The 24,071-nt window shown below is 38.3% G+C and overlaps 1 protein-coding gene across 13 annotated transcripts in view; it reads right to left on the bottom strand.

The window, feature by feature from the left end:
• nrxn1a (neurexin 1a) overlaps window positions 1-24,071 on the bottom strand; it is a 212,578-nt gene that overhangs the window by 95,758 nt on the left and 92,749 nt on the right. For all 13 annotated transcript variants that reach the window (XM_073866955.1, XM_073866956.1, XM_073866965.1 and 10 more), the window contains 2 exons: window positions 18,626-19,009; window positions 4,551-4,754 (listed from right to left, as the gene is read on the bottom strand). In XM_073866955.1, coding sequence (XP_073723056.1) covers window positions 4,551-4,754; window positions 18,626-19,009 — 588 coding nt within the window. The remainder of the gene's footprint in view (window positions 1-4,550; window positions 4,755-18,625; window positions 19,010-24,071) is intronic.

Below are 24,071 nucleotides of genomic sequence, written 5' to 3'. Positions count from 1 at the left end.
TTTAAGATATGTAAGTGCAAGTTGTTTTCAGTTTGAACAGGTCTTAAAAATGTTTTAGTCTAGGACTAGTCTAATCCCTGTCCGGGAAACTGCCCCTAAGTGTTTCGAAAAGGAGGTGTGAGCTGTGGACTGAGCCATTGGTTGCAATTCACAGTCTCACCACTAGACGCTGCTAAAAATCTACACAGTGGACCTTATACAGTACTGTTCAATATTATTTCATTGCTCAGGGAGTCGAAATTTTATTGCTCTTTCTTTTATAGCTCGAGAGTTGGCTGTGCTTCATTTAAGCATCAATTTAGTCGCAGATGTTTCTTCTAAAATTGCTCAGGAGAAATAAAAATAAAAACAAATGTGAAATGGTTTAAAAAACGTTAAGGGGCTGTTTCCCAGACTAGTCCTAGACTAAAATAAATGTAAGAGCTGTCCAAACAGAAAACAACTTGTACTGTCTTTAAATACATCAGTGTCATTTGTTTAGCCTCAAAATACACACAGGTGATTTTTTTTAGTAAGGCATGTTTGTTAAAACTAGTTATAATTCCTAATTAAACTAAGGCCTAGTCATCATCCCTGTCCAGGAAACCACCCCTAATAGTATAAAGCGGTAAAATGAGTGTATGGTAAATATATAGTTAAAATAATGTAAATTTGGGTAAATATAATGATAAATATTTGACTTCAATAATTTTTGAATGCAGACTTCTGGGCTTTTTCTCGGGAGAAATACTTTTACATTTACAATACATTTAATCTCCATTTAATCTCATTGCAGTCCAGGAGAAATAATTTTGATTATCTGTGCTTTTCTTACTTTTTGGCAAACCTACTGAATTAACATTCAAACCGTTTCTATTAAAACTCCTTCCTGAGGTTGTGCTCCCATGTGAATTTATCTCAACACTGTTGAGAATAAACTCCAAATCTTTAAAAAGTAAACTGTTTAAAGCACACTGAAACAACTACCACTGAGACAGCAGTGCAAAACACAACAGCCTTTGTTCTGGTTGGTACTGTAACGTACACAAGCCCTCGTTCGGAGTCTTTTGCTACTGTTTTGAGACTGCACCTCTGGAATGGGGAATCGATATTTCTCTTGCACAGCCAGGGTTGTCCCACGCCTGAGTGTGTGCTATGATGGAGTGCAGGACCGGGAGGAATTCAGAGCATTACACAAATCCAGCTCAATTTTTTTTCCCATGAGGCTGCAGCCCGTCGCGTGTCGTCAACCGCAGCGAAAATCGTGGTCGCTAACAGCCAGAGAGCAACGTGTGTCCACCCTAACAGGAAGTGCAGTGCCCTGCAGGCCAGCATGAATGATTGGTAATTGTGTTGGTGGGTGCATGTATGTACTACTACTTTCAATCCTGCTGGAAGTTTGTATTTATGCCACATTTAAGTGGACACGTTAAACAGCAGATTGCTTGACACGCTGATTCTGTAATTGGAAACAAACGGCATAGCGTGGCAGTGCCGAACATTTCTGCACAACATTTCAGCCGAGAAACACCTGACATAATGTGGGCGGACAGAATGCAACCAGTTAAACTGCTGATGTTCACAAATACTTAACGTGAACCAAAGCTGAACTTGTGAATAACAGTGCTGGTGCGTTATAAATGAAGCATATAAGGCTGCGTAATATTAGGTATGTGCAGTGCCTTGTGGGTAGAAGAAATACATGTGCAAAGGAGATGCACTGGGAGGAAAAATGGGTTGTCAGAAGTTCACTCGAGTGGAGAATGCGCAGGAGTAGACTGAGGTATATACGAGTGTATATATAATGCAGATGTAGTACAGTGTGGATCAGGGCAGGGACTGTGCACTCGCTGGTAGGGGAGGTCTACAACGTGCTCATCTGGGAGTCAGCGCTTGGCCGCAGACTCTGGCCTTTGAAGGTGCTACATCCTTCTCTTCAATGCACAAACACAGCAAAGGAATTTGTGATGTCTGTCAGACTGTGTGTGTATGTGTGTGTGGGTTTACTTAGCCATACAATAGGGCCAAAAGGGCCAAAAAATGAGAGTGTCTTCATGTGTCAAAATTCTAAATAATTAATATTTTTAGTTAAGTAATTCAAATAATTATAATAAACTTTATGTAAAAACAATATGTACGTCCTATTTAGATAGCTAAGTAAACGTGTGTGTTGGTGTGTGTACAGGTTTGGCTATACTTGTGAGAGCCCATTTAACATTTTTTTTTAAATATAGTGAAACACGTCTTGTAAGGACATCCAGTATTTGAATGTTTCAGGTCATCCAAACTGGTATGGTAGTGTATATACTAGGGGTGTAACGGTTCTCAGTAAAGAATCGAATTGTCCCGTTATTCTCCTACGGCTCGGCATGCACGTGCACCGCGGTGCACCGTGTTTGATTTGACCACGCATTTCGAATATAGTTTGGTGAAAAAACAACGCATAAAACTGCTAATAGAGACAGAGCATAACGCGTCATAACCTTAAAACCACGCCTACTGGGGGGGATTGATTTGACCACGCAATTCTAATATAGTTTGGTGAAAAAACAACGAATAAAACTAATAATAGAGACAGAGTGCAACGCATCATAACCTGAAAACCACGCCTACCGGGGGGGACAATCCATCCGTCTCCATTGGCCCTGTCCCAAATGGCACACTCCGGACTTGTGGTCCTCCTCAGAGTCTACTTTGATGACATCATGTAGTGCAGACTTTAGGGACCTTTGATGCGAGTCCACGTGTGTGCACCGGAGTCGTATTTTGGGACAGACTTGAGCGTCACACCGGAAACAGGAAGAGAAGTTGCCCGTCAGTGTGAACTCCTCCCTTCCGTCATCTGATTGGTCTGATTGCTCTTCGCAAGGACTTCTAGGTTTGTAAAGTGCGCGAAGCCTGGTGCAGTGCGGGCTTCGCTGAAGACCGCATCAAGGGGGCAAAGGAGGCGCTGATGAGCACACTTCAAAGCGTAAAAATGACAGATGGGGCACCCTACGGACTCGTAGACTAGAGAGCACGCGCAATTTAAGGCCACGAGACTGGAAGTCCACATGAAGTGCGCCATTTGGAACAGAGCCATTGACTTTGTATTGCGAGAGGCCGCCTCCTTGTCATTTCTGGCTTATAACAAAAAACTGAATAATGCCTAAAAGCTGCTGTGTGACAGCGTGTACAGCTAACAAGCCAAAAAAAACCTGAAATAAGTTTTTATAAGCTGTCGACCCCAAAAACAAGCGTTTAAAGACACAAAAGTGGAAACAGGCAACTTTTCATAGTACTAATATTAGTACAACTGCGCCCACTAGAGGGAAACATAGTTGGCGATCCACTTTTTTCTCCTTAAAGGCTGGGTTTTACGGCTCGACAGCTTATAAAAACTTATTTCTGTTATTTTTGGTTATTAGCTGTACATCTTGTCACACAGCAGCTTTTAGGCATTATTCTGTTTTTTTGTGATAAGCCAGAAATGACAAGGCGGCGGCCTCTCGCAATACAAAGTCAATGGAGACGGTTGGATTGTTTTCCCCACCGGTGGGCGTGGTTTTCAAATTAGCAAAACTGCGCTCTGTCTCTATGTATGGTTCTGAATAAGCTCTTGGTGCGTTTATGTGAGAGTACCTGTCCAATCAACTCGTAGTATGCAAATCTGTTGCTACCTCACAGTTCCTCCTCATGTGTTGGTGCGTGTGTGTGTGTTGCGAACCGTTTAACACAGCAAACGAAAGAGAAAAGCCGCTAATAGAGGCACCGCCAGCTTTATTTAAGTCTACTGCAGCAGCGATGCTCAAGAAAACATGGACAAAACTGTAAAATTCGTGAGTGCTGTATGCTTAAGGCAATACATCTAATAAGACGGGTCGCTTGCGCCGTCATCACCAGGATGTTGTTGATAGCACGCGATCGCAGGTGAGACAGAAACAGCACACATTGCCATCTGTGTTTAAATGTTAACAAACTGATCTTCTTGTGAAATGATAGTGGCATATAATATAAAAAGTAACCCAGTGTTCTAAGCTATATTATGTTCATTTTGAAGTGCACTGTATGTTGGTACATGTAGTATAATAATGCAAGTGAAAATGTTGATTTTGGCAGAGGTTAAAAACTGTTTAGGTTTTTATTTTTGTAAAGAAGCCTGTTGTGACCAAAGTGTTAGGTGTTTGTAACCCAATAAATCATTTTATTTTCTCTGAATTTGACAGTAGCCTTTTTGTCCGCATTCACACACCGAAAAGGTACCGAAACAGTGAACCCAAAATCGTGAAACGCACCGAACCGTGAGTAATTTGAACCGTTACACCCCTCGTATATAGTAAATATATTTGCATGTAAACTAATGCATCTATAGAGAGGTCCTCACTAATATAGCTTTTCAGGTATGTGTGTGTCATCTCATTAAATGTAGTTGCACAAAAAGTATTGGTAAAAAGTCCAAACACTACTATTTTTAATCTAACCTAAATATATCGGTGACCTTTAGAAACAAATTATGTCATGCTATGCAAACAAATTTGATATCTATATGTACTGGTAACTATCCATGTAAGCACTCTAATTGGGGGATGTACCTAGATTGACGGTGAGTCGGACACGCCCTCCATCCAGCTCCAGTCTCAAAGTATCAGCAGAGTTACGGGATGTGGTTGCCATGAGAACACCGTAGGCACGCTGGGAACGGAACCGTAGCGACACATCCTCTGCCTCGGTGTGCATCACCACTGGCAACTGGATCTTCATAAACTTACTGCCATCATAACTAAGAATAGTGGCATCTAAGAAAGAAAAGAAAGAAAGGGCAAATTTAGCAAACACTTAAATGTGAAAATGTTGGGCATTGACAGCAGCTCTGTGGCTGATCATAAACCCCAGGGCTGATGGTGACAGATGAATAACTGGTTACTAAAGATCTACAGCCAGACGGCGGGATTCTCTACAGCATTTCATAACAATACTGTTCATCAGCTCTGCTCATTCTAACCAGAAGATAAATGCTATAAAACAAAGAATCGTTAGGCGTCGGGGTTTTATTTGTTCATTTTATTGCAAAGCAGCGTTTTACGAAGACGCCACATAATGTATTCCTGCTGAGGGGCTTCTGAGGCCGCCGTCCATTTCTCTAATCTGTTTATTTATAACACAATTATTTTATCACAGAATTCAATTTATTGGGCGGATCTCAAGTCGTCTCGCTTGCAATGGGAGATACAGTAGATGAGGTCTCCGAGCGACAGGAATAATCTTACCAGCTGCTTAGAGATCCAGACAGAAGCATGTGCCTCTTTATCACCAATAGGATCTATGCTAACGCCATAGACTGGAGGCTGGGGCAGAGTAACGATTTTTTCAAACAACAACAACATCTAAGACTTAAATTAAAGAAAACAACAACAACAGATTACTCCCTTTATAATCATTTATATGAATGCATTCAGTCGATAAAATTCAAACCCATCACCATTGCAAAACGCAATTCCCTACTAGCTGAGCTAAAGCAACAACACAGTTACGCATCGGGTCACATCCAAATAAAAGATTTCATACTGGTGTAAACTTTTAGCACAGAAGTGCTGAGTACGTAAGTTTTGTTAGAAAAATAGCTATAAAAACACAAAATGGTTCCAAAGATGAACTAGGTACTGTGTACGTGCCCAGAAAATTTAGCAGCATAATGGAGGCTGGACACATCTGCCTCTGCGCAAAGACCGGCCTCAGCCACAGGACAACATCTGGCATTGAACCAGTACAGAGACATCACTTGCTTGTAAGGGAGCTGTGGAGATGATGAAGCTCTGGGCTAACACCAATTAGGCTGCCCTCATCTTTATACATCCAGGCACACACACACACACACACACACACTTTGTAATTTCTGTGCCTGTCTCGTTTCAGCCTCCGTTGTTTCTGTTATGCTGTTGCCGAGCCCGAGAGCACAACAGAGAGAGTGAGACGACGGAAACAAGGCGAAGACAGGAACAAAAGTATGGTAGCATGCATACTAATCGGCACAGGGATGTACATTCAACCCCTGAAGAGTGTGTGTATGTGAGCGTAGCTAATGGATAAGATATTGTATTAATGTTGTAAGAACATATGTCTGAAGTCTTGCGAAACAAGCCACACCTTTTAGCAGTAATATGGCAGACGCGGTTTGTTTCCCAAACATAAACAATTATGTATTTCAATATATAGTACTGTGGAAAAGTCTTAGACCACCATGCTACCATTAGATTTGTTGTTTTTGCAATAGTTATATATAATTATTTCTCAGTCTCTTTATTAGAATACAACCAAAAAATACAGGAAATGTGTATGTAGTGTTAAAAACAATATAAAAGTATAAGCTGAAGGGTCGAGTATTTGGGATAAACTCCCCTTCCACTTGAGCAATAGCAGGCAGCTGCAGGATCTCTTAAACCTAAATTTAATTAAATCCTAATTTCTAATTCTAATAGAATGATTTCAGTCTCCTCAAAAAAGCTCAAGATGTGTTTCGTGCCAAGAGAGGTCACACTAAATACCGACTAACAGTGATGCCGGTAACGCGTTACTTAGTAACGCGTTACTCTAATTTTACCACTTTTTTTAGTAACGAGTAATCTAACGCGTTAATATTTCCAAACAAGTAATCAGATTAAAGTTACTTATCCAAGTCACTGTGCGTTACTATTTTTGAAATTTTCCTTAGTAAAATATATATTTTCTTGTATATTTCTTCTTGCGTCTCGGGAAGTGAAGTCAGGTGTGCGACAAGTCACGTTTTCAGCACGAGGACAATTCAGGTCACGTGTAAGCGACACAAACGTAAACAACGTACAATGGAGAGAGAAGAGAGATGCAGCTACAAAAACACTACGTCAAATTTAAAAAAAAAACAAACATTTGGAGTCGCGGCACGGCGCAGACAGTCAAACTAAGAGCAAGTCCCACATAGTCCCACCCGGTGATGCGAAGCAGTGAGCAGGAGTTCATCCACTACCCAAACAACAAAAGCTGGACTTCAGTGCAAAACCAGTAAGTGTGGGAGAGTTGAAGAACGAAAGTAACAAAGCGATTTTCTCCGAGCCCTGATAACATCTAAATCTCACTATGACAGCATATTAGCACATAACCTCTGAAAGAGTTGACAAATATCGCGTTATTTACTCACCGATTTCCACGTGTAGATACAGAACTGTGTTTTCAACCATGATAAGTACATTCCAAAAGCGGTCTTTTTTTCTTACAACGCGTTGTGTTTCTCGTTTCATGTGTTACAATACTGATAAATCTACAAGGTATTTAGTATATAACATCCTGAAGACTTCTCAGTTTTTCAAAATAAAAGTAAGTCGAGTTTATAGAGTAAGTAGATCCTGTCGGGTCAAAAGTAACACTTGTTAGTTTTGTCCCGCTGCTAATACTGTGTATAATATGGTAAAAAATTGATATTATTCTAATTTGATTTAATTTTATTTTCATAGTGTTCAAACTATTGAATTTTTTTTTAGTCTCAGCAATTTAAGTTTGTACTGTTGGTTGCTTTTGAAACATTTGATAAAACTGAAATTTAAAATAAAAATGTAATTTAATTATTTTTTACAAAGATAAATGACAAAATAAGTTTGCAGTTACATATTAAAGAGGTCATAGTAATATATATTTAATAAAAACAAGTGTAACACAAAAATCTATCATGTTTTGTTGTGTTACTTTTGACCCACCTGTGTGTTACTTTCGTCCCTGCTGTCAAGGTCAAAAGTAACAATTCACTACTCTTGTTTAAAGTGAAATTATTCAGAAGTCGTTTTACATTTGTTCAAAATTCCAGCTGGTTTTGATAGACCACACTTGTGAGTTATTGACCACAACAAAAATATATCTCTGTCTAAAACATTAACTTTTAAAATTAAGTTTTTCTGAAAATGGCCCCTGCTCACCCCTATTTATGTTAAGTGAAGTCAAGAAAGACTCATATATATATATTTTAGTTTTTTAAAACACAACAGTTCAACTTAAAATGTCAGGAGATACATTGTTGACGTTACTGTTAAAAATGCACTTCCAATAAAGTGAGTGTTGGCAAAACCGGTTGTCATTTTTAATGTTGAGGCAGTGGGGGTGTTGGCAGCTACTGGAATGTAACTAACAAAGTAACTTGTAATCTAACTTAGTTACTTTTAAAATCAAGTAATCTGTAAAGTAACTTAGTTACTTTTTAAAGGAGTAATCAGTAATCAGTAATCAGATTACTTTTTCAAAGTAACTGTGGCATCACTGCCGACTAATGCCTAAAGAAGACATCTAGTTTTTAGTTTTTTAGTTTGTGTACTTATTTCCTGTATTTTCTGTTTGTATCTTTAAAAAGAGTGAAAACTAAAGCAGGGAAAATAATTATTTGACACAACAGCATTTTTATCAGTAAGGGGATTTCTTAGCCTTTATACACCATCAATTAGGACTTAAGCAGCTTATATAAATTAGTACTGATAGGGGGCAGGGTTTCTTTCTCAATACTGATAGCATTTAGGTGATCTCCTGGCTTTCTATGCCATTTTGCACCTTGTTCTCTTCATGTGTTCAATACTTATTCCCTGTGTCATTTCACTTTATTTATTATGACTCAACTTGTATACTTAAAGAACAGTATGTAGGATTGTGGCCAAAACTGGTATTGCAATCACAAAACTTGTGGCTAAAACTGGTACTGCAATAAAACACCTGGTGGCCAATACACAACACGACAACATAAACATCAGTTGAGGGCTGCAACTCCACTTTTTAAATGACAATAACCTGGCCATACCACTGTTGTCAGTGATATAAGTATTTGAAATGAAAATTATTTCTTAATGTCTAATGACATATCAGGGCCATTTTATGATTAATTGATATAAATTTCTTACATACTGTTCCTTTAAATGTTCTGATTTCTTTGTATTAATTCAATATTTGGCTTGATTGCTACATCTGGTGAAAATTTTGTGATAAAAATGCTGATGTGTCAAATACTTATTTTCCACACTGCAAATATGGATAGACATTAAAACTTTGCTAAAACAACAAAGCTGATGATGGTGGCCTAAGACTTTGCACAGTACTGTATATCTTGCATAATCTGACAAAACTGATTGGAAACAATAAATATTAGGACAACAAATAATTTACGATGATGATAAGTAAAATGTTCGATTTGCCATTTATAACATGTGGCTTTTGTAACATATTCCATATATTACTATGAATAGGGGGAAATGCACTGCTTAATATGGCCTCTCTGGAGACAGAAGCCCCGCCTTTCAGTTAAAAGAACCAATCATCAATCGATAAAGACTATGTGGGAGATGTGCATGAGCAGTAACGCATGGGCTCATGCGCAGTAGCAAAATCGACCTGGAAATAAGTGTGTTTGGGAGCAATATAAGCTAAAGAATTAAAGGTTTATGTCAAGTCTAATTGTTTACCAGAAATGTTATTTATTTTAGCATGAGATTTTAAAAGTAACTGACTTAAATATATGCCCAACATGGCTGCCAAGTGGACATCCCTAAAGGGAATTTGACATTCCGTATTTTACCAACCTTACATGGGTACTGACTTTTATGTTCCAGAGCTGACATCCAAGTTCAAAGAAGCTCTTATGTTACATTTAGTATTCCTAATTATCAAGCTCTTTGGTTTCATGTGAGCGCACATAGCTCTGTTCCTGTCATGTTGTCATTGTAGCATAGCCACAACACCACAACGAAGAGTCAAAATGACTAGTCACATAGCTCAGGCGTTTATCTAAAGCAATGTACAGTACACTTATTACATTTATGTATTTCGCAGAACTTGCTATGCCTCTAGGAGAGGGGTTCTGAAACCTTTTCCAAGGACCCTCTACAAATTGTAATAGTTACTAAGCATAATCTTACCCCAAAGCATACACATATTTTATAACGACAAACAAAAACACATTTGGGTGATTCTCGCGAAATTAGACTTATGAGGTGTCATGAAACATTTTGATAAAAAAAGTTAATCAAAATAAGAAGCATACAGTTACAAACATCTCTTCATGTACTATTTCAAATGACATCATACAAACCAATTTTGTTGTTTTTTCAACATTTGAGGGGAAAATTGTCATTACCGCAACGTGTCCATGACTGGATTTGGGTTCTTTGACATGGAAATAATTATAATTAAAAATCTAAAAAAATGAATGCTTCAGTGCATGTCATATTATAAACATTTACAATAAAGAAACATGTGGTATTTGGTGATCATTGGTAAATGTAGAGACAATAATAAGGAATATAAATGTGTCCAAGACCAATTTTCTCATACTATGCAACAATTTTTTATCATTGATTAAGCCCTCAATGAACTATCTTTTTCAAAAAAAAAAAAAAATTGTTGGAAGGGACATAATTGACTGTGACACTCAAGATGGCTACCAGGTAAGCAGTTCTTATTTTTTCTCTTCAGATAAAAGTTAAAATTTTGTTTGTTATAGTACCTAAACAACTTTTTAGTTCTCATTACCGAAACATGAGTTTGTAAATGCATATATTTTATGTAATATCATGTTGCGGTAATGATCATTTTTAATAATGATAATCTAAAAAATTTAAATAATTATTATTAAAAAGAAATATTTTTTAAATCCTCTAAAAATAATAGTTATAGTAAGTTCAACCTTAATCTTATATGTGAAAAAAAATTGGCAATTCTGATGCTGGACATCATCTAAATCTGGATTTCGTGAGAATCACCCATTTTCTCCTGAATCATGTTAATTAAATTTTTTTTTTTTTTTAACTGTGTTTTTAAGAGGGTTGTTTTGATCAAATGACATTTTGACTCAACAGTTAAATTTTTATATAATTAAAAAACTTTCATAAAATTAGCAGTTTCAAGACTAATATGGTTCTTAAATTGGCCCTATATGTAAATATCCCCTTTCTTAATATTTCAACAAAATTATATAATTGATAAAAAAATGTACAGACCACTGGCTAAGCATTGAGGACCGCCAGGGGTCCCCGGACCCCACTCTGAAAACCCTTGCTCTATGATGACCACCTTTTTTAATTATTGTCTCCCAGGCTAGAAATAATGCCAACTAACAGTCAAATATTTATTCCAGCTTTGTTAAAGCTCTTCAGGTTACTGTTTAGGCTTTCTAAAACCTTGCCATTGGTTAAAGCAGTAATGCAGTGCTGGTTAGAACACCTATAGTATAAAGTAAATAACCTCCATTTTTAGCAATAGCTCCTGAGGGTGACTATGACCTTCAGCATCAATGTTTCACATACACAGCACATTTGCATTCAGGTCTGACTCTGTACAGCTACAGTACGCAACGCCCACTTGGCACAATCTTCTTAATTCCCAATGGATAGGATCACATCTCACCTTTCTTCTTCTCTCATTTAACATTCTGTTTCGTTCTGAAAATACGTCATATTATGAAAGCAAAACAGGTCACGCTTGCCGTTTCATGTTTGACTTTAACTATCGTGCTGCACACAAAGCAAGGTGCACACCTCCCCTGAGCTGGAGATCCCTTCATGGCCTTTAACCCCAATCCCCAACGCGGCTCACACCACAGAGGAACCGGTCTCAAAATAATGACAGGTTGACAAACGAGCCCCCCTCTCATCTCCAGCAGAGCAGTCTGACACCACAGAAAAGGAAAATGAAAAGAGAGGTATGGCCAGTGGTTCAGAAAGACCCTCATTGCCTCCTCGAAAGGGGCTATGCAGTCACGCTGCAGGGGAGCGCAGCGGTGTGTCATCTGCACACACATCACATCCAATCTGAAAAAGATGGAAGCGAGGAGAAACTCCCTGCACCTTGCAGAGCTCAACACAGGTTTCAAATTAAGAAACACGCTAGGAAAACAAAACAGAGGGGGTAGGAAATGACAGGATTGAAGGATTGATTGGCAGAGCTCAGCTGATCCCAAATTTACACACTTAGACAAAGGTGTTTTCTCAAATAGTATTCCTGTTGCTCAAGTGAAAGAGCATTGCACTAACAGTCCAAAGGCTGTGGGTTCGATTGCAAAAGAATGCACATGTAAGTTGTATGCACTGTACATCACCAGCTTTGTTGTTTTAGCAAAGTTTTAATGTCCATCCATATTTATTTTTCACTCTTTTTAAGATACAAACAGAAAATACAGGAAATACGTACACAAAGTTAAAAACAAAACCAACTAAAATGTCTTCTTCAGGCATCAGTCAGTATTTGGGTGATTCTCACGAAACTATTGAAACACCACGGCACTAATGATTTTAGCTTTAAAATGTGTAATATAGTAACATTAAAAAGCATCAGAATTAACACAATACTGTGTTCTACCTTGCACAATGTGTGATTTCAACATAAGAATTTATAATTGTAAATTTTATCTTATTTTCTGCTGAAATTCTCATTACCGCAATGTGTCCGCCTGTGTTTGAACATGCGTTATGTTGTAATTTAATCAAATTAACACAAAAATATTAAGAAAAAAAAATAAATGGATGTTTTGCTAGACTACTTTAGATGACAGAAAAAATATTTACTGAATATTCATGTATAATAATAATGAAGAAAAATTAGGAAAATGATGTGTCCATGCCTGATGTTCTCATCCTCCGCAACACTTTTTGAGAACAGTTTAAGCACACATAAAGAATTTTAATAAAGTTTGATTTTGAGTGACCAAGCACATGGACCAGTTACTTCAAGATGGCTACCAGGTAAGATCATTTTTTACAGTTAAATTGAAATATTGTCTTGTCAGAATGCTTACACGACATTTTGATTATCATTACCGCAACAGATGCTTATTAAATGTTAATTTAATTAATAGAAGCATAATACTTTGATTTTAAATGCATGTGCAGAATCTCCAAATAATGTTCTTTCAGGTTTGTCATGTCATTTTGAAAATATGTCAGTGTTGATGTTTTCTGACTGTTGCGGTAATGAGATTTTTTAGGACTAATTTTTTAAATTATGTTACAAAAAGTGTTAAATGGTAAGTAAAAGTTTTTAAATTAATGTTCCCATTTACTCCAGACTTGTCTGGTGGGAAAAAAAGTAAATTTAAGCAATTTTTACATTTTCATGCTTGACATTTTTAAAACCAAGTTTTCGTGAGAATCACCCATTTAGCGTGACCTCTCTTGGCACGAAACACATCTTGAGCTTTTTTGAGTAGACTGAAGTCCTGACGTCATTCGATTAGAATTAGAAATTAGGATTTAATTTTATTTAGGTTTAAGAGATCCTGCAGCTGCCTGCTTTTGCTCAAGTGTAAGGAGGTAACCCTAAATACTTGACACTTTAGCTTATACTTTTATACTGTTTTTAATACTAAATACACATTTCCTCTATTTTCTGGTTCTATTCTAATAAAGAACCTTAGAAATAATTATATATGATCACTACAATTGCAAAAACAACAAATCTAATGGTAGCATTGTGGCCTAAGACTTTTGCACAGTACTGCTTTGGATAAAAGCATCATTTTACAATGCACAGTTGTAATTTTTAACTACTGTATGGCACAAAATAAACTCACACATTTTCTATTTTATGTACTGTATTTTCTCGGCTAACAAAGTCCAACACTGTTTACAAATGCATCACAGGGAAGTTCTGTCATTTTGTCACTTTTCTAAAACGTTAAGAATCTCCGCCACTCACATCTTATGCATAACTGTATAAATGATGGCATCCTGTGAGTGTGATGCGAATAACAGTGATGGAAAGGACATTTTTGGACTCCTTAGTCTTGGCAATTTCATTGATAGCATTTAATATTTTGTAAAATGCACAATGATGGACTATTAAAATCTGTTCATGGGGACATTTACCTTGGCTTCCCCCCACAAACATCACATTTTGTATCATTTAACATTTAAACATGCTCATTACTGACACTTTCGGCAACCAAATATGAGTGACATTTGGGTAAACCAATGAATTCTATAAGTAAAAGGCTTTTTCAAAAGATAGTAGCAAAAATAATTGGCGACGCCATCGTATAAAGTTTCCAAAATCTCTCACTGTTACATCACTGGATTAAAACCATAAAAGTTTTGTGGATTTACTGCATTTTCTCGAATGACAAAGATCTCTCAATTAACAACCAATCTTGTCACAAGTGCTAACCAGACACGATAGCTGCTCAAACTCGTCTCTATTTCTAGAAGGAGAAAGGGAACTGGATGGGCGCAGGTAAAGAGGAGTGTACATGGCTGGTCACTCTCTCCATCTGCTCCTCCATCTGTTCCTGCTTTCATTTAGTGCCTGGTCCTGTCCAACTCCTTCTCTGAAATGCAGGATCCACCAAAAGCATGCAAACGGAGAGACTTGCCGTCATGCAGGGATGCACACCTCATCTTTTTAAATCAAATGCTTTTACAGTATCTCACATACTGCATCTTACATTCCCTATCACACGCAAACAGATAAATATATAAAATAAATTACTGTCATTAAGTTAAAAGCCATAATCATCTACATTTAACAGATGCTTGTATCCAAAGTGACTAAGAGTGCATTCAAGTTATACATTTACCAACAGTATACTATATGGATTCTCTGGAAATCGAACCTACAAGATTTTCACCGCCAATAGAATGAGCTTTGGGAACAGACTGAATCAAATGACAGAAAAACATGATGGACAACATGCAAAATGAGAAGAAATGACAAAATCCAAATCTGCCTTGAAATGAATAGATCTCCCTGAATAATCATGTCATTTTAGCAAGTTCTCTGGCTTCAGCAACCAACATGCTTTTCTGTGCTAGGCGACATCCGGAGAGTCAAGAATAACACGGTGGAGCCGCAGGCCCCCCCTCCCCTGCCAAGCCCAATGCTATCCACAGCAGAATACTGCAGCAAGCAGGAGCCATGGTTGCTACAGGGATTAGGGAAATGTGTGTTCAACAATCATGATAAACAGGATGAGTTGGCTCACAGGCATCATGCATTATTCAGGTTCGCTCGTGGTGAAATCCCGCACCCCGATGGAACCTTCACCGTAAATGCATGTTACAATTTTTCAACACGCAACACGACACCTCGCGAAATCCAGAAGCGGGCTGCACACAGGGCGATGAAACAAATACAGACAACATGAACGACCTGGAGAAAAACTAAAAGTGCAAAATAAAAGTGAAGCCTACTACGGCGTGGTTATTTGAATCTTGCAGTGCGTCCCATGGCTTCCGAAATGAACCTCATGCTGGAGGGTAAAACTGTTTGTGGGACTATCAGGTATTGAGGGAGGGCAGTAAGTTTAGAGCACATTAGTAGCCTTGGAGAAATGCAAGAAAAAATAGGACAGGTGTTATTTAGGGGCTGTTGTTTACCTCACATGCTCTGTTCAAGTCGAGCACTGACAGCAGCTGGATGGTTATGGATTTATGCACCGAGATGATTTCACCTCAAACAGCTGGGCAGGGCCAACTGTGGGCTTAACTACACATTCTGACGACATCTGAATATTTTTCATCATTATTATTTTTAGTGCATTTCAACTCACCCCCTCTCCATATGTCAGTTTCTCTTTTTTCTCTCTCCACTTCTAACATTCTCACTGATTTTCTCTTTTCTGGTGTAAAGTGTTCACAATCCGGAAGGGGCGGGCAATAACCTTTACAATTTGGTATATACAATATTGGTTGTCAGCTAATATTAGAGATGTTTGAGCATTTAGCATGCTTTATCCAAAGCGACCTACAGTGCATTACAGGGCATACTTTTTTATCAGTATGTGTGTTCCCTGGGTTTCCCATGCTTACATATATTATGTTATTGCATACTGCACTATAGATTCTTGTTTCTACCTCTTTTCAGATTTTTGGTACTTTAGCCTTCACCAGCCATAATTTAAGGGAGCAGAGGTTGTTTACTACAATCACACAAACCCTATAAAACACTGTCCCTTTAAAGGAAAACAACACAGTTTTTTCAATATTTTACTATGTTCTTACCTCAACTTAGACAAATTAATACATACCTATCTTTTATCAATGCATGCACTTCATCTTTGAACAGCAAGTCGTGAATGTGTTAGCATTTAGCCTAGCCTCATTCATTCGTTAGGATCCAAACAGGGATGAATTTCGAAGCCACCAAACACTTCCATGTTTTCCCTATTTAAAGACTGTTACATGAGCAGTTACACGAGTAAGTATGGTGGCACAAAATAAAACGTGGCGATTTTAAAGTGGATAAAAAGTGAGAACTATATTGTATGGCGAAAGAGCACTTAGTTTGCAGCACTTCGACCACGGGGCGCAGTAACATCATCATTAAAATATTGAAAACTGTGTTGTTTTCCTTTAAGAGCATGTCAATGTAAGCATAATATAGGAGATAGGTATTCATGCATTTAAAAAAAAGTTGAATTTGACAAATAAAGAGTCACTATGCTGTGCACTATGCACCGATATATCGGCCAGTAATCGGTATCAGACGATAAAAGTAATTTTACGCTAACGGCCAATAGTTTAAAAACATCCGATAGTCATGACTGATATATCCTGTCAATCAAAAGAGTACAGGAAAATGCAATGGATAATCATAGGGGAACCATTTTAAGTGTCATATAGCACCTATGTAGCATCTGTGTAGCACCTGTGTAGAACCATATTATGCAATTTAGAACCATATCTGGTGCTATAGTGGTGCTATCACCCCTGCATGGTTCTTCATAAGTGCTTTATAGGTGCTAAATAGTACTAAAAATGGTTCCCTCTATGATTATGAGCTTTTAGTACTATTTAGCACTATTTTTTAGAGTAACATTGGTACATCCCTATATAATCCAAATAAGACAGGATCCTCTGCTAGTTCTTTACAGCTACAGTAACTAGACATCATCACCTATCCTTATAGGTTAAATGACTGGACCATTACCGTAATCTCCACAAAAAGATTTAAAGGTGGAGTCCACAATGATTATAAAACACTTTGGAAAAGGAGACGGGCCGACTACCAAAACACACTTATAACCAATCAGCAGTAAGGAGCGTCTACTAACCGACATCCTTGCCGGGTTGCGTATGTGTGGGGCGGGTCTATCAACAGAAGGTCCAGATTCTATTGGGGTAGGGTCTTGTTTGTTTAGGTGATTTCAAATATCAACATTGGCTTTCAAACATCATGGACTAGCCTTTAACAACGCGGCCGGCCAGAATAAACTGTACTGTACTGTAAGGTACAATACCGCCTGTAAGGGGTGGAGATGCATAACTGGACAGTAGAGACTTAACATAAGGAACCAACAGCTTGTGTTCACCCGCATTGTGAAATGGGGTAGGTGTTCTTTGTTCATCTGTAAAAACAACCAAATTAAATTTCTCCTTGGGAGCGAAACAAAAGGCTAAAACAAAATCCATGCTCGAGTGGCTCTTCCTAAAGATAAGACGGACTGAAAAGAAACACAATTACCACGGTAACAGTAACGTCAGCTCGGCTGCTCTTTCTGACTCACTGTCAAGGCTGAAGTGACAAAAGAAGAGATATTTTTCCACTGTGGGGCCGAGGTGACAAAGCAGCAAATGTCTCTCTTCCCTACGCTATCTTTTCTTCATGCAACACAATGGACACAAATTCTGTGAATGAGTGAAGCGTCTACAAGTCTTGGCTGATTATTTTATACATGAGAGAAAATGATGCTTCCATCCTGGCACCATTCCTTTGTCCTCGCTGAAAGTGAAATTCTTTACGAAGTAAAAATAATCAAACTCGGAGCCAGTCACATTTTTGGTGTACACAACACAGCTACAGTGGCCCCTAAAAGTTGTCAGACACGTCACATTTAAGCACTGCATGAATCAAAGTATTTGCATTATATAACAAAAAATAACCAAGTAATAGAAACGTAGCTGTGGTTGTTCTGCTATACCTGGGTGAAATTGAGAAGAGCTGACGTACGTCCATACATTCATTACAAAAACATTGAGAGCAGTTGGTATAAAGCAAAATGGTTGAAGTGAAGTTAGCTTTATGAAAAGATCTAGCAAGATTTGTTTGAACACTTATTGCATTAAAGGAAAACGCTACAGTTTTTCAATATTTTACTATGTTCTTACCTCAACTTAGACAAATTAATACACACCTATCTTTTTTCAATGCGTGCACTTTTAATCTTTGTACAGCGCCTCGTGTATGTGTTAGCATTTAGCCTAGCCCCATTCATTGCTTAGGATCCAAACAGGGATGAATTAATAGCCACCAAACACTTCCATGTTTTCCCTATTTACATGAGTAGTTAAACGAGTAAGTATGGTGGCACCAAATAAAACTTTAGTTTGGAGCCATAGGAATGAATGCGGCTAGGCTAAATGCTAACACATTCAAGAAGCGTTTTACAAATATTAAAAGTGCACGCATTGAAAAAGATAGGTATGTATTAATTAATCTAAGTTTAGGTAAGAACAATAAAATATTGAAAACGGTGGTGTTTTCCTTTAAACAACAAAATACCCAATATTAAGAGTCATTTGTCTTAGTTTAAGTGTCCAAATTGCCCCAGATGTGTCCAAATACACAATGACTCATGAACCAATGAAATTTCTCTAGGGGCGGGGGCTAGTGAGACAAAAACAAATCATGAAATAATTAACGAAAAGATTTATCTCCTTGTAAAGACGACGAGACTAACCTCTCTCACAGGAACGTCCCAAATAGCCCGTCCCAGAGCAGTCACACACGTAACGGTTCCAGCCCTCCCTGCAGGTGCCACTGTTAAGGCACGGGTTGCTCAGACACTGCTTAGGTGGTTCCTTTGAACAGGATGGCTTCACCCCTACAGCCCTCTGGGCCTCTGCTATCCGCCGGATGTCTTTGCTCTGGCCGTCCATGAACAGATCTCGCACGCAGCCCACATAGCCGTAGTTCAGTAGAGCGGTCCACACCTCCGTAGGGAAGATCAGCCCAGCGCGATCCTCTGGCAGGCCTCCCAGGTAGAGGATGTCATCCAAGTCCAGGATCTCGCTCTCCCCGGGAGCATTGTAGGGAGTACGGATCGAATTAACGGAGATGGTGCCTATAAAGAAACCATTTAATTTAGTCAACAATGCAGTTCAAGTAACATTTTAAGAAGTTTTCATGAGACAATACAGATGCAAATGAGGCTCTTAAAGCATAGTGAGATTAAATTTCTCTCGAAATAAAACTTTTTGTGCATTTAGAGCACACACAGAGCGTGGAAGAAAATCCAAATCTCTAGATTTAAATCTCAGTTATGAGTTTACCATCTAAACTTGTTATGCCTTGATACTATTTCCTGAGATTTTTGCCATTATTGTTTTATTATTTAATTAGACATAACTTTTGCTGAGTTATCTGTATAATATTCAACTTACAGTAATTCTCTGTATATCCCCCTTCCCAAAAAAACATCTTGAACCAGTTTTAGCTGGTCCGTTATCTTCCCTGTTAAAATCCTTCTAAAACTAACCAAATAGGTCATACTAACCAGCTTGGTCATGATGGCCAGTTGTTTTTTTCCACAAGGGCACATATACACTCACCTAAAGGATTATTAGGAACACCTGTTCAATTTCTCATTAATGCAATGGTGTAATGGTGTGGGGGATGTTTTCTTGGCACACTTTAGGCCCCTTAGTGCCAATTGGGCATCGTTTAAATGCCACAACCTACCTGAGCATTGTTTCTGACCATGTCCATCCCTTTATGACCACCATGTACCCATCCTCTGATGGCTACTTCCAGCAGGATAATGCACCATTTCACAAAGCTCGAATCATTTCAAATTGGTTTCTTGAACATGACAATGAGTTCACTGTACTAAAATGGCCCCTCAGTCACCAGATCTCAATCGAATAGAGCATCTTTGGGATGTGGTGGATTGTGAGCTTCGTGCCCTGGATGTGCATCCCACAAATCTCCATCAACTGCAAGATGCTATCTTATCAATATGGGCCAACATTTCTAAAGAATGCTTTCAGTACCTTGTTGAATCAACGGCACGTAGAATTAGGCAGTTCTGAAGGGGAAAGGGGGTCAAACAGAGTATTAGTATGGTGTTCCTAATAATCCTTTAGGTGAGTGTGCAGTAGACCAGTGGTCTCCAACATGGTTGCCCGCCAAAGCACATTCTATTAATAGCCTCAATTTTAATATTTATTTATTCATATTTTTATATTAGCTTGGCTACTTTTATGTACAGTATGTTAACATTTGAAACAACGATAAAACATTTTAGCAAGTAAAAAAAAACATTTTGAGTAGACTGATTGTTTAATCCATTGTGGTAGCCCTTGCTCACAAAAAGGTTAAAGACTCCTGCAGTAGACTATTGAATGGTAGGTGTGGTAAAATTTGTACATATTTTTAGGAAACCGGCATAAGCATTACTAAAGGGTTCTTATTTCACAAAACACATTTATAAAATGGTTTTTGGTGTCTAAATATGACAGCGCTAATCAATACACAAAAGACAAAGATTGAAAAAGCAGTATCCATAGCAACAGTAGACAATTGTACCATGTGCCAGATTCACTGGATACTCATCACTATCAAAAGGGCAAATAATGAAATAATCCTTCAGTCCTATTCATTTCTAATTTACTGGTTGAGACTGATTCAGTTACACAAATATTTTAATCTTACCAACGTTTTAGTTCGCCCTCCATTTTATGGTTTACCTCTAAAACAACCACTCGTACGGGAACAGTGTGTTTAAAATAGAGATGATGACGAACAGACAATGCTCTCAGGTGAGGCGAGCTTTTCATCCGCTCTAATAGCGTTAAAACACTTCCACGAATTCTGTAATAACCCTCATTGTTTTTCTGGCAACTCCAACAAACAGGCATTTAAACGCGGCCGGCGATTCAGAAATTTTCCTTCTCATTTTCCACTGTTATGCGCTGCCATTATTCACGCCTTCAAGGCAGTTACAAAAGCAAAAGCCATTACTGGCAAGATAGCAGAGAACAGGCAGGGATTAACACAAAGCTCTGGCCACTGTTGAATCCTGTTTATTAGTGTCTGACACACAGTCCAAACTCAATAAAAGGAGGCTTAGAATTAGAGATGCTGCCCTTTCACTGCCACTATCTTTCTTCTTTAGAAGAAGGCAGCTTCTGTTATAAGGACAAATTAGTGTGGCTGTACCTAAGGGGTCAAGCAGTAGGCGGTAAGTGACGGACACTTTTACTGTACACGTTTGGCACTCAAAGCGTTAAAGAGCCTGTGCTTGACTATCAATTCTTTTATTACATTCTATTCAAATGGGCAACTTGATAGGAAGAAATAACGAAAGTCTTGGCCCATTACATGACATCCATGTGCTCCTTAAAGGAATAGTCCATTTTCTTAAAAGAAAAATCCAGACAATCTACTCACCACCATGCCATCCAAAACGTTGATGTCTTTCTTTGTTCAGTCGCGAAGAAATTATGTTTTTTGAAGAAAACATTGCAGGATTTTTCTCATTTTAATTGACTTTAATGGACACCAACACCCAACACTCAACTCAACACGCAACAGTTTTTTTCAACGGAGTATCAAAGGACTCTAAAACATCCCAAACAAGGCATTAAGGGTCTTATCTAGCGAAACGATTGTCATATTGACAAGAAAAATAAAAAATATGCATTTTTAAACTACAACTTCTCATATTCCTCCGGTCCTGAAAGCGTCAGCGTGACCTCACGCAATACGTCATGACGTCAAGATGTCACAGAGGATGAACGCGAAACTCCACCCCAGTGTTTACAAGTGTGGAGAAAGAGGACCGTTCCGACGTTGTTGTATGTGGAATGATACTTATTAATGTATTTGTGTCAGTTTATTGTTTAAAATGGTCTGCAAATGTGCGTTTTATATATGTAACACGTGACCTCCCTACGTCCCTACACTGTCAAAAACAAAGGTACGAAGCTGTCACTGGGGCAGTACCCTTTTAAAAAGGTCCTAATATGTACCATTTAGGGACAAATATGTACCTTTAAAGGTACATTTTGGCAGTTCAAAGTACTAATATGCACTCTTTGGGTACAAAGGTGTACCTTTTTGAAAGGGTACTGTCCCAGTGACAACTTTTGTACCTTTATTTCTGAGAGTGTACGCATTTACGTTAGGTCGCGCTGGACCGGACCTAGACGAAAAGTTGTTTTTTAAAAGTGCATATTTTTTATTTTTCTTGTCAAAAATGACAATTGTTTCGCTAGATAAGACCCTTATGCCTCGTTTGGGATTGTTTATAGTCCTTTGAAACTCTGTTGAAAAAAACTGTTACGTGTTGAGTTAAGTGTTAAGTGTTGGTGTCCATTAAAGTCCATTAAAATGAGAAAAATCCTGCAAGGTTTTCCTCAAAAAACATAATTTCTTCTGGACTGAACAAAGACAGACATCAACATTTTGGATGACATGGTGGTGAGTAAATTATCAGGATTTTTCTTTTAAGAAAATGGACTATTCCTTTAAGATTTGACGGGTGAATAAGGCAATCGGCAAATGGTAATTTAACACTGTGTTCATACCAGACGCGACAAAAACGCGTTATTCGCGCATAGTTGGATGCTTGAACATTCTGAGTTTACCGTATTTTCAGCATTTTTTTCATAATTTGGCTGGTGCTGCGTCTTATAGTCAGAATTAATTTTGACATTTATGCGGCAAGAGACAACATTACCGTCTACAGCCGCAAGAGTCCACTATATGCTCCTGTATTTATGTAATTCAATGAATTCAGTGATGTGGAATGACAAACCTTACGAATGACGAACCTTCGGCCTGCGAACTTTACGCTAGTTGGCTTGTTCGGTTAATTTAGCCTATTCAACCTTCCAGGTAAGTTCTGTATGCTATGGTTTATTTTTAAATAACTGATAATATTACTTTAACGTACAGACATCTATTAAGCCTGCTGTTCTGTGTGCTATTGTTTAGTTGAATAGCTTGCCTTTCCTGATTAAAGGAATTTTGGATTTTGTGAAATAATTTTCAAAATAAATCCGACATAGTTTACTGTGACTAAAATATGTTATTTCGTCTTAATGACGCATTTTTGAATGATGCGACTTATACTACAGAGAGACTTATAGTCCGGAAAATACGGTACTTGCTTCATTCGCGCATGAAAGCCGTGCGGGAAAATCTAGTCATTCGAGACATTCACGTGGAAATTTGTGTCATGGGAGGGGCTTCTTCTGCCTCCGCTTGCTTCCTGTAATCACTCACTACCAGAGAAAGCTCCCGATGGGTTAACGCGCCACAAATATCCGCCTAAGCTCAGATTTTCAACGCTTAATTCGTGCGGAACGCGGCATCAGCGCTTTCAACACCATTCACACTTACCGCACCGCAGGATGCCTATTTGTGTCTTTGCTTTGACTTAACATGTAAATCACTCGTGCTTGCCGCCTCTTCCGCGGCTGGTGTGAACGCTACATAAGATTTTAAGTTGGATGCTAGCTTTCAAATGCTTCAAAAAAATCACTTTCCTAAAAACAGTTTACAAATTATTATTAAACACGTCTATAAACTGATCACAAGAGAAAACAGCAGGTCTGTTAGCAAGTGTGCATGTGCGTGTATTTATACCAGTGCCAAGGTTCTAGTAAATGATCTATTTGTTCATAGATCCGAAAGTTATTTTCATCATTAATGGCTATTGTGGAAATTATAATAAATGGCCTTAGTATCGCTCTGCTGTGTGATGTAAAGCTATGGGCCCGAGCTCAATTCTGTGTAACGCACCTCCAGAAAAGTCCTCCTGGAGATTAACCGCGATCCCATACACCGATTACGGGCTCGTGTATCTGACTCATTACTCACATCCACAGCCAAAGAAATCAGCGAAACGCATAACGGCAAGACATGGTGGGGCGGTAAATTATAATTATAGTCTGAGTAACTCATTCCCTGACACCTGTTTCAACAAATACAGAAACATAGTGCCCCACCTATTATTCTGCATTTGATATACAATCAAAGAGATGTCACTTGTAACATGCTAATAGTGTTAGTAAATAAGAATTTCATTTTTCTCTACGCCTGCAATAAGTCTGCATAGATTTGATGAGGCATAGCAAGACTACCCCCCCCTCTCTCTATCTTGTCGTGTTCTGCGGACT

This window comes from Misgurnus anguillicaudatus, chromosome 4, assembly GCF_027580225.2.
Source record: "Misgurnus anguillicaudatus chromosome 4, ASM2758022v2, whole genome shotgun sequence".
Lineage (NCBI taxonomy): Eukaryota > Metazoa > Chordata > Actinopteri > Cypriniformes > Cobitidae > Misgurnus > Misgurnus anguillicaudatus.
Note: the sequence above shows the minus strand (reverse complement) of the source record. Positions and strands in the feature narration are given on the sequence as shown.